We start from the raw sequence: 12,618 nt of genomic DNA on the forward strand, positions 1-12,618 counted from the left end.
AGTTACCAGCTTGAAAACTAGGCCAAGACATAAGAGAGTTTGAGGGATTTTTTTTTTTTTGAGAATTGGATTCATAAGAATAACGATAAAAATAAAGATAATAATGATCAGAGTGATGGTAATGATAAAGATAATGATAGTAATAATAATAATAATAATAATAATAATAATAACAGTAATGACAACGATAGCAACCACGATAACTGTGCCGATAAAATACTTATCACAATGATAACAACAATTTAACGACTTGTAAGGTGAAAATTATTTATACATATTTAGAGGTGGAATTGGAACATTGGTTTTTACGAACAAAAGAAATAGCGGCGGACTCGGAGAAATCCCTCGAAACAAGGACGTGAACCCGAAACAAATCACCCCACAGGTGACGGAATTCGAGAATCGAACCCAGGCCACAATGGTTGGCACCAAGAGCTCGCTCCACTGCATCATACCTGCTCCCTCTCAGCTTTACTTATATATGGACTCAGTCATATAAAAGAACTTCATTCACACTGGATTAAAAGGTCTGATGAAACAACTTATCACACCAACCTGCATTAAAGCACAACCCTGTCCGTCAGCCTTCACGAGCATGCTCTTCAGGGGCAGAATACTTGATGGAACCTAAGGGATAACAATATTATTTTTCTTCGCGCAAAAAATAAAAACAATTCTAAATCGAACAGTGAAAAGACCATTCCGCTGAATAGCTCAAAATTTTCACAAGATTTCATACGAAGTTAACATCGTGAGACTGAAGAGGTTCAGCCCACCAAAATGTTGAAGAACCGAAGGGCGAAGAATGACTTACCGCAGCCTTTTGTGTCACCAGCCTGTTGTTGTCTGTGATGCGGAATGTGTGGCTAAACTGCTCGTTCTCTCCTCCAAACTGAACAGTGAGGTCTGAGGAGTTTGTAAACGTCTCCCTTGCATACTCGCTAAGGGCTTGTAGGGCTACACATGTATCCTGACAAACATGAAAACAACGTTATTACCGAGTTCATTCTTTTCAAACATCGCCTTTTTCGTGGGAATAGGGACTTAGAGAAGACCACGACAGCGACAGCAACGAGAACGAAACAAAATATCGGATGAGCAGAAGAATAGCGCAGCATGTGCGTTTAAGAACTTTGTACATACGTAGTTCGGTTCTTACAGAACAACAGCATGAAATCACAAACTTTTGCGTCCTCTTAAAACGGAAATCTCGACAACATTTCAGTCACGCTGTTAATTTAAACCCAGCACTACATTCAAATGACATGCCGAAGATGTTACACACTCAGGAATCGTAAATATAAAAAACTGGCGAAATTCTTAGGATGAAAGAAAGCGGTTTTTTGGGGGGCAACGTTTCCCCAGGTTTCGCTGTATTCACATCTTAAACTTCTCCCTTTTTAATCCAAAAAGGCTTTCAAGGTAATTGTCATAGAAGACAAACCACCGACACCTTTCTTTGACCTATAGCGTTTACTTCCCCTGTTTATCCTCGCTTCCATGAAGAGGCTTGGTTATAATTCATAGAATTGCCTATAACCTGTGTGGATGAAAATCCTCCCAGAGCATTCCTTTGTTTAGAGAGCCATCTAACAATCGACATGGCGTCGCCAATTAGAGATAAGTCATCTTGAGCTCGAAGGATGTAAGTCATCAGGGCATATGCGGTCATCTCGATGTCCGCAGCAGGAGCACGGTAATACGGACTCCACCAAAAATCGTCTGTAGGAGGGGTTTTCTTCAACTTCTCCTTTTCCCAGTGAGTCATTCCATCTGTTTTGAAAAATATATTAGTAAACTAAAGCGGATGCTGCTTTAACTAAAGCGTACCAGTGTGAGCGTCGTAAGACGTGGAAGGAAGCAAATACATCGCAACTAGATTCCACGTTGTCGTGCGTTTGTACAGTAAAGATCACAGATGACATCAAAATGTTGTAAGAGCACCAGGCGCAGCCGAGTATGTGATTAATGTTCTAAACATATTTTGACATCTGTTGTGATCTGTTGCTGAACAAGTTCCGCTTCAACACGGAATCTATTTGCTTTAAATGTTAAAAAAGCAAAAATTTGTTAGTTTTGACGTCATACATGCGTCTGTTCTCCAATATATCATGAGTAAGAGCCATTCAAAATGCGTTTACTATTCAGCTTGTCATAAAAGCATCGACTGACATCATAAGAAGCCTAAACGAATTCGAAGTAAGTACATGTAAACGACCTCAACCGCGTGAAAACACGGATATCCAAGACGCGATTGGTTTACTGATATGTTAACAGGGTGGCGTGAGTTATGATTTATCGTAAAACGTTAACAAGTAAAAAACAAAAATGGCCCCAGATTCCTGGTAAAGGAGGAAAACTGTTTAGCGAAGAAAGGGAGTAAACGGTTTACAAAATGGGAAAAGTCTCCATAAAAATCTATTCATCAAAAAATTTCCTCCATAGCGAGTGACAAAATAAATGCAAGTACGATCTAAGACAAGTTATCAATATATCATTAATTAAATGTCCAAAAACCAAAGTAATCACATCGACCAATCAGAACGAAGGTATACATCATCACCATTAGCCAATGAGAACTCAAAGTGACAATAAGCAAACTACATGAAGCGAATGAATGCTAATGAACAAGCAGCGATTGTTTTAACTTTTGCGCCTGATTGATTGATAGGATGAGCGGGGAGTTTTCCGGACCAATCACAGAGCTAAGTTAGTAAAACAAAAGCAATACCGGAGTACGTGAAACTCAATCGAAAATTGCTCAAACACGTACAAGACCTGAACTACCTGGAACTGACCTTCTAAGATGGCTTTGCTTCGCAGTGCTCCAAATAAATCGGCACCATATTTATCCTTCGCCAAGTTGAAGGTGTAACTGAACAAAGCCAAGCTGTATGAATCAGTCACGTTTGAAATGAAACCTCTTAAACAATTCAGCGCCTTTTGAATGACAACGTCCTGTAAAAAAAAAGTTGAGTGATAAATGTAAATAAATATACCACAATCCTGGTTTGTTATTCATTCTACTTTGTACACCTTGCTTTTGGACGTATTTCGGACCTAAGCGCTTTGTATGTCCAAAAGGTACTTCTCTTCAGTTAAGAGGAAAAACATCAGGCAGCAAGCAAATGTCAAGTTAAAAAAGAACCTTCTCTGTCAGGCTGAAAACATGTTTCCATACTCAAGAAACCAATGTTAGCTTGAAATCTACCATGGAGCATATGCTACATAATTAAGAACAAAACGTATCTGATGCATTAGTAAGCTTGACTTGTTGACAAAGAATAGAGTAACACTAAAACGCTTAACCTTTTACACCCTTATATCAGTTTGCAAGTTCTCCACACCGTTTTCTATACGTTTCCTATGATTTTTACAAGAAGAATTCGCTTAAGAATCAAGATTTTCGTAACCTCCTGATCATTTCCTTCATTCTTATGAACTTCATGTTTGATTCAGGTGTGACACTGTTGGGAGAAATTAGCTGCTGGTCACTCCTACGGGTTTAAAGGGTTAAAAAAAAGGATCAGAACCAACCTGAGGTGATATCCCAGATTCCATGAGAGAAACTGTCACAAATGCGGTGAGAGTAGCTTCTGTTGATACACCTCCCTAATAAATAAATAAACAAACAAATAAAAATTTTACATCGGGGCATCAACATTTCTCCCCTTGGAAGGGAATCGCCATTAAAGTTATGGAATAAGAACGATATCACGATTGCATTTCTGTTTATTACCCGGCTGACCAGTTACGTTTTTGAACTTTCGAACTTTTTTCTGGATTAGCAAGATGACCCTTCAGCTTATCGAGTTGTTGTTGTGGTTTAGTCGTTGTTTACCTTAAGGCGCTTGTTAAAGAGTCTCCCATACTTGGGAAAGCATCCATTTGCAAGTTGCTTGCTGGTTATCCAGTTCGCGGTCTGTTTAAGCTCCTCTGAGTCGACAAAGATAAACTTTTGCGCCTGGGCAAAGGAGCGCAGTACAAACGCTGTTAACCTACAGGAACACAAACAAACATGAATGGCGACAGATGAGTAACCCAAATATTAATATCAAATGGTAAAAATATACCAATCATCTTAACGTCAGTATGTACATTCTCCATACTGTTCTCTATACATTTCCTGAGGCGCTGACAAGCAGAATTTGTTTAACAATCAAGAGTTTCTTAGTTGAAGATCGTTCCCTTTATTCTCATGACCTTAATGTTTTATACAGGGATGATATTTAAGGGAGAAATTAGAATCTAGCCCCACTTAGGGTTCAAAAGGTTATGTACTTTAACTGCATCAAAAAAAAAAAAGGATCAATATCAGTATCTGGGCTACTGCCCACCTACCCCTCCCCTAACTCAACACCAGTCAATTGATAACAAGCTAGGTTAATGTTGGGTTAGGGGAAGGATAAGTGGGCAGTTGCCCAGATACTGATATTGATCCAAAAAAAAGCCATCCATAGTCTGAAAGTTACCGACTTAAATAATTTAAAGAGGTAGGAAAGTTTCCCTATGAAGTCTGATGATGACATGTGCTCAGGTTTTCGGGACGGAAATCACCCTTTGCAACGAAAAACACTTCTTTTTTAGGGCCACCCGCATCCAGACGATCAGACAACACGATCAAAGACTGTTTAAAAAAGCTAGCGCGTAATGTAAGCTTCTCCTTTTAAAGAGAACAACCTCTGCAAAAATCTAAAGGTATCTTGATAAATATAACGAACACCTCTCTTGCAATTTTAGTTGGGAAAACAAGGAGACCCTGCCAAAAAAAAAACATAAAAAAAAAGTACAGAACTGGTTCAAAGCACCGATACGTACCACATGTTGCCTTCATTATCTCGGTTTCCAAAAGCGCTGTAGGATCCATCAGTTCGTTTATAGGTCAACTCCCTCTGGTAACCTAACACAGACGGCAAGAACATGCTAAACTTCTACTTAACACCAGCGCAAACGTAATGGCTCACTAGCCTTTTACACCCTAATATCAATGTGTATATTCTCCGTACTGTACTCTACACATTTCCTAAACTGCTGGCAAGGAGAATTTGGTAAGCGACGAAGAGCTTCTTTATTTGTGATACAGTGGGATATTGTAAGGAGAAATTAGATGTTAGTCACTCTTAGTTTTCACTCAACTTTATGCTTTGCTTTTATTGTAGAGTGCTTCAGAGCCTTTGCATACAGCGCTGTGTAAATGACTATTTTATCGTCATTTTCTTATCTTAGAGGTCAAACGGTTCAAAATACCATACAGGAAATCTTTGAATCTTTGAGTCACTTTGGGTTACCCTTCGTTACATGGAAAATACAGAGATTGTTATGTTTCAACAAATATAACTAAAAAGAATTCCGTTTTAACTCGTGGATATGTGAACCAGGAACGAGTAATATGGGAGTTCGATGGGCAAATTTCGTGGTGTTAACGCGGCTTTAGGAGTCTGGAGAGAACACCTATCTTATTAAAGTTGCCGGATCAATTGTTGGGGAGGATTTTTGAAGGAATGACGGCTCAATTCTGTTACTCGAAGTCACAGGATCCTTGGCTTTTACTACACTTATTGTATATTCTAATTATATCCTGCATAGTTTATCCACAAGTTCACCATAGTGTCACTTTGACTACCTGTTGTCATGATGTTCTTGGCTTTGTTTTCCACAGAGGTTGTCATCTGCCCGACAGCTGCCAGGTATTGCATGATGTAAATGCTAGGAGCAAAGTTAACCATGTTTTGTTCACCACATCCATAAGGAAGCCTCAACAGGCCTGCTACATTCAAGGTTGGTCCCATAAGATCACCTTAACCATAGACAAATCATGAGATGATCAAACATTAGACTTGCATCAAGACAGATGGTGAAAAAAACAAATTCCTGTTCTACCTTACACCAGCAACCATTAGCACCTCAAACTAATTAGATACAGGACGTTAGCCCACTACTTACCAACTGTTGACACAACTGCATAAACAGAACCTGGAACATAATTCTTGGGCAGAGAGATTTCCATGGAATCGTTAAACTGTGAATCATTGACTGAAATTTACAAGAATAAACCATGATACGTTATTCCTGAATATACACACTTTGTTAAAACTCTCCTACAGACACAACAAAGATGAAGTTAAGGCCTTTTCTCATTCATTTTTTCGTCTTCTAGCAGTGCTCCTTTGACACACAGCCACGCCTTATTCACGGCCACGATAACCTGTGGGTAGTTATGTAACTAGTTGGGTCTTTTGATATGCAAGAAAAATAAAGAAAAGAAATTTGAAACTAATTGCACGAAGAGCATTTTCAATTGAGTGTCGAAAGTAATCTGCGATTGCTTTTGTTTTGCTAGACTTCGCTATGTTATTGGTCAAAAAACTCGCACCATTCTCTAAACCAATCAGACGCAAAACCAAAACCAACCACGACTTAGTCGCCCGTGCGGGTTTTCCCGCGCTTTAGGCAGTTTGGTTGTTTTTACTTTGAATTCTCATTGGCTCTGAAAGGTATTTTCCTTTCTTCTGATTAGCTGCTGTGATTACTTCGCTTTTGATTTTACGACATTCAATCGAAAAGCAGTCTAAAGTTCATCAGCTTGATAAATTGAAATCTCGATAGGAACTGAAGGTAAACAGAGAAAGCCCTTCATACCTTTGAGGCATACAAAGCTGTTGTACGTGTACTCCTGTCGGATTCCTTCAGGCTAAATGATCAAGAAAAGTACAAATGTAGGAGTGAGAAACTACAATAAAGACGACCTTTCACAAAACCTAAAGTTCTCCACAGCACCGAATAAAACGGTGGTAATCACTGGTCTTAAAATGCGAATACTAAAGAATATTCCATAATATAGCCAGAAATTAGAGACCACGACAGTGTGCCGATCACCTTAAGAGCAGGCAAGGTGATATTGTTACTTAAACCAGCACCTCGAGTTAGAAAAGATTCACCTGAACACCACCTCGATTTTCATTTGATAACCGCAACTTCAGTGTAGTTCATGAACACAGTGTAATAATAGGGTAAAAAAAATCACTAATTGCACCTCAACAAGTAATTTCCTTGTGACAGCATCAGTGACACCAAGAGCAAACTGTTCTACTCCTTCATCGCACATTGATGAATTGATATCTTTAGCCACAACAGTCAGAGGGATTTCACCCAATTTCTTTGGAACTATGTTGAAGCGAACAGAGATGGCTTCATTGCTGCATACACAGACAGAGCGAGACTTATTGGACACTATCCTGTAGTAAAGAGACTCTTCGAGAGTCAGGCGAATCTACAACAGAAGAAAACAGAGAGAGAGACATGTTTAGCGAGGTTGTTAAAAAAATCTCGTTCCGACAAAAGGGCTAAAATGTGTTTCTTTATTTGTTAAAAATATCTATTACGTTTTCCTTAGAGTGCAAATTGCTGTTATAATTGACACTATTCCATGAGAGTAAAGAGTAAAGTTTGTCAACCCTTCAGTATCTATCTTTTCCATGCTCTTCTCTATTTCCTCTGACACGGTCAAGGAGAATTCGTTTTAACAATCAAAGCTTCTTAGATTGATGATCATTTCCTTTATTCTCATGATCTCTAATAATGCATGATTCCGAAGTATTACTGTAAATATTCAGACTGAGTAGTAAATATTACTGTGAGGAGAAATTAGAAGCTGGTCACTTTCAGGATTCAAACAGTTAACGTGCTAAATAAAGAATTTATCCCACCGTACCCAAAGAAGTTCCAAGTGAATGTTATGACTCAAAATGGGGCAACCAAGCGTCTTGTTCACTCTCAAACGGGAATGTGAATTATGTATAAAAAGGTCAAAAAACTATGGATGATGTGAGAATGTGTCTTCAATTCTGAGTAATTTATTGAAACAAAACCTCAGGTGAGTATTAAGAAATTTTTTGCATCCTCAGTTGTCCATAATTTGCTGCACAAATGCATGGGATCGGCAAATACATAACTACATAATCTGTATACACTTCTAAGTTAGGGATTTCGTAATTCAAGCAGGGATACGTCCCATTTTGATTCAACACATTCTATCAGAAATCAAAGAAATTAAGAACCATAGTTATTCCTGCAGTTGGTAGCACTTACCGTAAGACACTTGCTCTCATAGTTGAAGACTGTTGCTATAATGAACACTTCCTCGCCACGGATAACAGAGTAAGGCAGGGTTATGGAAACAAAGAAAGGCTGGAAAACCTTGAGCGAGGTGGGCTGTGAAATACCAAGTCCAGCTGAATCAGACATGGCGAAAGCACTTGCTACCCAGGTAGTGATTGTGTCAGGTACCTTGGCCATGATAACTTTCTTTCCAGTATCAGGGCTGTTCAATTAAAAAAAAAAACAGTAATTGTCATGACTTTACACTTTACTGTTTCTTCAATTTAAGTCCTCCTCACGTTACAGAGACGCTGGTGTTTTGTTTGTTTTAGCGAGATGGTTGTATCAAATTTTTTTATGGTTACCCCTCTCGTTCTACGAAAGAAATAAATAAAATACAATATGTAATATATGTATACAGATAAATACAATAACATCAACTTTCTGGGTAACTGCTCCAGAAAATTTATAGGTCCCCTGTAATACACCACAGGGCAACTCTTCACTGTCCAATTCCAATTCAGGAAATTGCTGTCTTTAATTGTTTCTAAAATTATGTTAGCAAGCAATGACACAAATTACATTCATTCAAAGACACGCAATTTTCAACAGTAACCAATTAGTCACTCAGTAAGCAAGTGAGATTTAATATCAAGTCTTACGCCTTACGCCTAAAATGATCATAGCCTGCAAAACAGGCCTTCAGTTTTAGCCTAATCAGGCAAGCCGAGGTGAGTGCTCGGCAGATGCAAATCAGGAGTTATGGCTTGACCTTTTCCCTCATCTTGATCTCCCTAAATATGTCAAAAAAGTGCCTGTTTTCAGGCTTATGCCATTATGGTGAAATTGACCTATCAGTCTCCACCGACCAGAATTGTTAAATTCAACTGACTAGCAACTCTTCCCTTGACTATAATGTTGACTTCCACTCGGGTTGTCGAGATGCTACTGACAGCCAACAACGACAGTTCCTTTCAAAATTACTCACACTCAACCAGTCACATCACATGATCAAAAACGAACATTTTACTTCTTAAAGCAGGACGGGCCACATCATTAAGTTCGCAGCTATGGAACACTGAACTGATCCATAACTCATACATTACCAGAAGCATATAATTTCGTACAAAAATAAAATTATATCGTTACAACAATAGCACAATTTCACGCTTCTTTTACTACTACAACTTAAAATATGTTCTTTGCAAACTTAGTTATCACAAATAAACTCCAAACTATCCACACAAGAAAAACGAAATCTAAGTGTTTTGAGCTTAATTTTGAAAAATTGTCAATCAACACATTGGTTTAGTGATTGACGGCATTTAACACACATTAAAAATAATTTTACCAGTACTCATGTTTTTCATTGTTTCCTTCCACATTACTTCAAACAAAGAGCAATAGGAACATTAAGAAATTTGTAAAGATTTTCTAGAGTTTGTTACTATCACGGAGTAACCCTTGGCCTTTTTTCGACTAACAAACGTGCACCGTGCAACTACCTGGTTGTCAAAAAACCTGAAAGACGATGATTTTGACACACAAAAAAAATCTACCTGGACGACCTTACATGCATGCAGTGCTTTAAATGCTGTGACTTTTGTAAATGAAACTTGTTTCCAGGCTTCGTTCCCTTTTTCAGAAACAAATTTCAGGACTTTTCCAGGGTTTTTCCAGGACTCAGATTGATTTTTCCAGGTCTCCAAATTTCACCTTAAACCCTTTCACTACCAACATATCAAAATAAATTCTCCTTACCATCTGCACACATTTTTATAACGTAAATTCTGAAAACTTTATTGCTTAAGTTAGGCAGAATTCCGGACTTTCCAAGACTCGTAGTCTTTTTCCAGCGCAGTCCTGGAAAATGTCAAAATGAATCTCCACCAAAGATTTCTAAGCTACGTTATTCCTATCTTACTTGATTACTTCCTCCGTCCAGAGCCATGTCTCAGGAAAGTTCTTACGAACAAGCTTTCCTGTTCTTTCTTCTTTTCTTTCCTTTTTCTCAATATTTGGTTGTTTCTTTGGTTTGTTTCTGTGGTATGTTGTCGGCCTGACTGACTGATGAAAGTCCATCCGTAGACCAAATGGCCCCCTTCTTCGAGCCATTTTTCGAAGATGGCGCCCTAAAATATGAACATGTTATCTTATACTTCATACACCATACCAACTAAGTGATGCACTCAGGTAGCATCCCTTAAGGTTTACCAAATAGTTCATTGCTATCCATTTACACTCCAGGGTGGACAAAGCTATTCCGAGAGTAAGGTTACTTTCTCAGCATAATCATATGATCTTTAACACACTTTGAACCAGTCCTTTCAGTTGGAGTTCCGCTAGTTTGTCACCAAACCACCCCACCTTTCCCAAATAGCATCATTATTCTGCAAAGCCACAAAAATAGCAATTCGACAGAGCAAATGGTTTGTTACCATAGTGAGTTAAAATGCACAGCTTACATCGTAAAATTATGTTATTTCTAACAAAAGCTTCTTTTCAGTTTCTTGATTTTGCCAGTTAGAGTTGACAAAAATTTTGCATTAAATTTATGCTATAAACCACCCTCGATATAAATTTTTCTAATGCATTACACGAAGAGTGAATTCATGAAATAATGACAGTGACAATAAGATAACAGAGAATGGGTTAAGAACATCGTTGTGGTAGAATGCATGATTAAGTAATAGACTTAAATGAAAGTCTCTCCTTTTCCTTTACTTAACCAAGTGAAATTTCCTTGATTATCACACGGTGGACAGGACAGTACGCTTCATCAAAACTTGAGATCACTACTTTCCAGCTCATGGGACAGAAGAGTTCAACAAATGTTAAAAAAATAATCCTGTAGACATATACTCTGAACTTGCATAAATTCCACTCAATTAAGTTGGAGTCTTGGATGAGAGAAATGATTCTTTTCACGGGGCAAATTGAGTGCGCACAATGTTATAATAATAATAATAATAATAATAATAATAATAATAATAATACATATCCAAGATCAAATCATAAACTTGTGAAAAAGTGTCTTCTATCTTTAATGTACTCCTTCTTTGATAACCTGTGTCGATTGTGCCATTCCCCTCTTAAACACAAATTCGTCCTTATCAACAGAGGGAGCCATGGTCTGCCAAAAGCAAAAAATCTTGTGGTTGATTGGTAATGTCTTACATTAGCCTCTCTTGACAAAGCAACCAAGTAATAAGCAAATTCATGACGGAAGTTCACTCTCCTTTAGCAGCGCCATTTGAGTCAATTGTTCGAAACCAGTGTTGTGTGCTCTTTCCGATGTATTTGCACAATCTACATCCAAAGTGACTTCATTGTGAGACAAATGATTATACTTGGAACAGAAAGTGTGTTGACCACGATGACAAACTGTAACAATTTATACGATATAACCTTTCCACCCATTGCTTATTAAGGGCAAACTCTCACCCAGTCATTGTTGAGAAAATTCTCCTGGTTAGGATATGATACCAATATGAAGAAAATGCCTACTGACGTTAAGGGGTGAGGGTTAGATGTATAAATTCAGAATTGTGTTTAATTGCTATGCAGATCAGGATATATGGCAAATTCTGAGCAAAGCAGAATGAAGAAAAACGAGAGAAAAATTGAGATTAATGAAGGATACCTATCACATGTGAACCTCGTAATGGCCAGTCTCTCTCTCTCTCTCTCTTTCCTTCTCTCCCCCCCCCCTTTCTCCCTCTCCCCCTAAAGGAGCGTTTTCTCTTCTCTTATCCAACCATGTGTAGCCTCTTGATTACCAGTCTGTGCAAAGTACAGCACTCCTCATAAAAAGTATATATATAATTGTTCATGGCTCATAGGACTGAATAGTATGTCAAACGTGAAAACATCTTAAAGACATTTGCTCTAAAAACCATCCGTGATTGGCCAATGAGAGTCTATTTCCCCTTGAAGAGCAGGTTGAGTATGCACATAGTTTTAAAAAAAGATTCCATGAATGTACAATGAACTCATGGGGTGGTGTCCTCTATCTTTGATGATGTGCCCCCTCCTTGATGGAAAAAATATACTTCTTCCACGATGAAAAAATATCTTCCTCTTCAAAGGAGCTATGGTGTGGCAAATGCTAAACTCTTGTAGACACACGGTTATTCCTTCCGTTGTTCTCTCTTGAAAAGCCAAATGATCTTCGGAAACTTCACAAAAGCACTTTACTGTCCTGTTAAAGAACTAGTTTGGTACTTATGTATAGCCGGCACTGGGTACAAAACTTCATTTATTTGCACCTCCTTTCGTCCAGCCAGTAACTGAGAATAAATCTTACAAAAATATTTTCTCCGCACAGGCTCGATCCAAAACGAACAAGTTACAAAGTAACCCTGTACTTCCATCCCTTCCTTTCTAGCACTTTCACACTTTTACCAGACCAAGAAGTTCCCTCCCAGTAATTAACAACTAATTCAGACTTATAGGAATCAAATTATTAGATGCAAACTGGGTAGCACGAACAGGTAATTGAATTAAAATTTTGGTGAGCGA

General features: G+C 38.2%; 1 protein-coding gene across 4 annotated transcripts in view; it reads right to left on the reverse strand.

The window, feature by feature from the left end:
* Positions 1-12,618, reverse strand: part of LOC131775531 (pregnancy zone protein) — a 36,308-nt gene that overhangs the window by 4,379 nt on the left and 19,311 nt on the right. For 3 of the 4 annotated variants that reach the window (XM_059091649.2, XM_059091648.2, XM_059091647.2), the window contains exons 20-31: positions 8,089-8,320; positions 7,034-7,270; positions 6,640-6,691; positions 5,944-6,033; positions 5,624-5,797; positions 4,819-4,900; positions 3,842-3,998; positions 3,538-3,612; positions 2,799-2,958; positions 1,541-1,773; positions 815-970; positions 556-627 (exon numbers count right to left, since the gene is read on the reverse strand). In XM_059091649.2, coding sequence (XP_058947632.2) covers positions 556-627; positions 815-970; positions 1,541-1,773; positions 2,799-2,958; positions 3,538-3,612; positions 3,842-3,998; positions 4,819-4,900; positions 5,624-5,797; positions 5,944-6,033; positions 6,640-6,691; positions 7,034-7,270; positions 8,089-8,320 — 1,720 coding nt within the window. Of the gene's footprint in view, positions 1-555; positions 628-814; positions 971-1,540; positions 1,774-2,798; positions 2,959-3,537; positions 3,613-3,841; positions 3,999-4,818; positions 4,901-5,623; positions 5,798-5,943; positions 6,034-6,639; positions 6,692-7,033; positions 7,271-8,088; positions 8,321-10,021; positions 10,230-12,618 lie in introns of all 4 variants that reach the window. The other variant, XM_059091646.2, reaches the window with a different exon arrangement.

This window comes from Pocillopora verrucosa, chromosome 4, assembly GCF_036669915.1.
Source record: "Pocillopora verrucosa isolate sample1 chromosome 4, ASM3666991v2, whole genome shotgun sequence".
In the NCBI taxonomy this organism is placed as follows: Eukaryota; Metazoa; Cnidaria; class Anthozoa; order Scleractinia; family Pocilloporidae; genus Pocillopora; species Pocillopora verrucosa.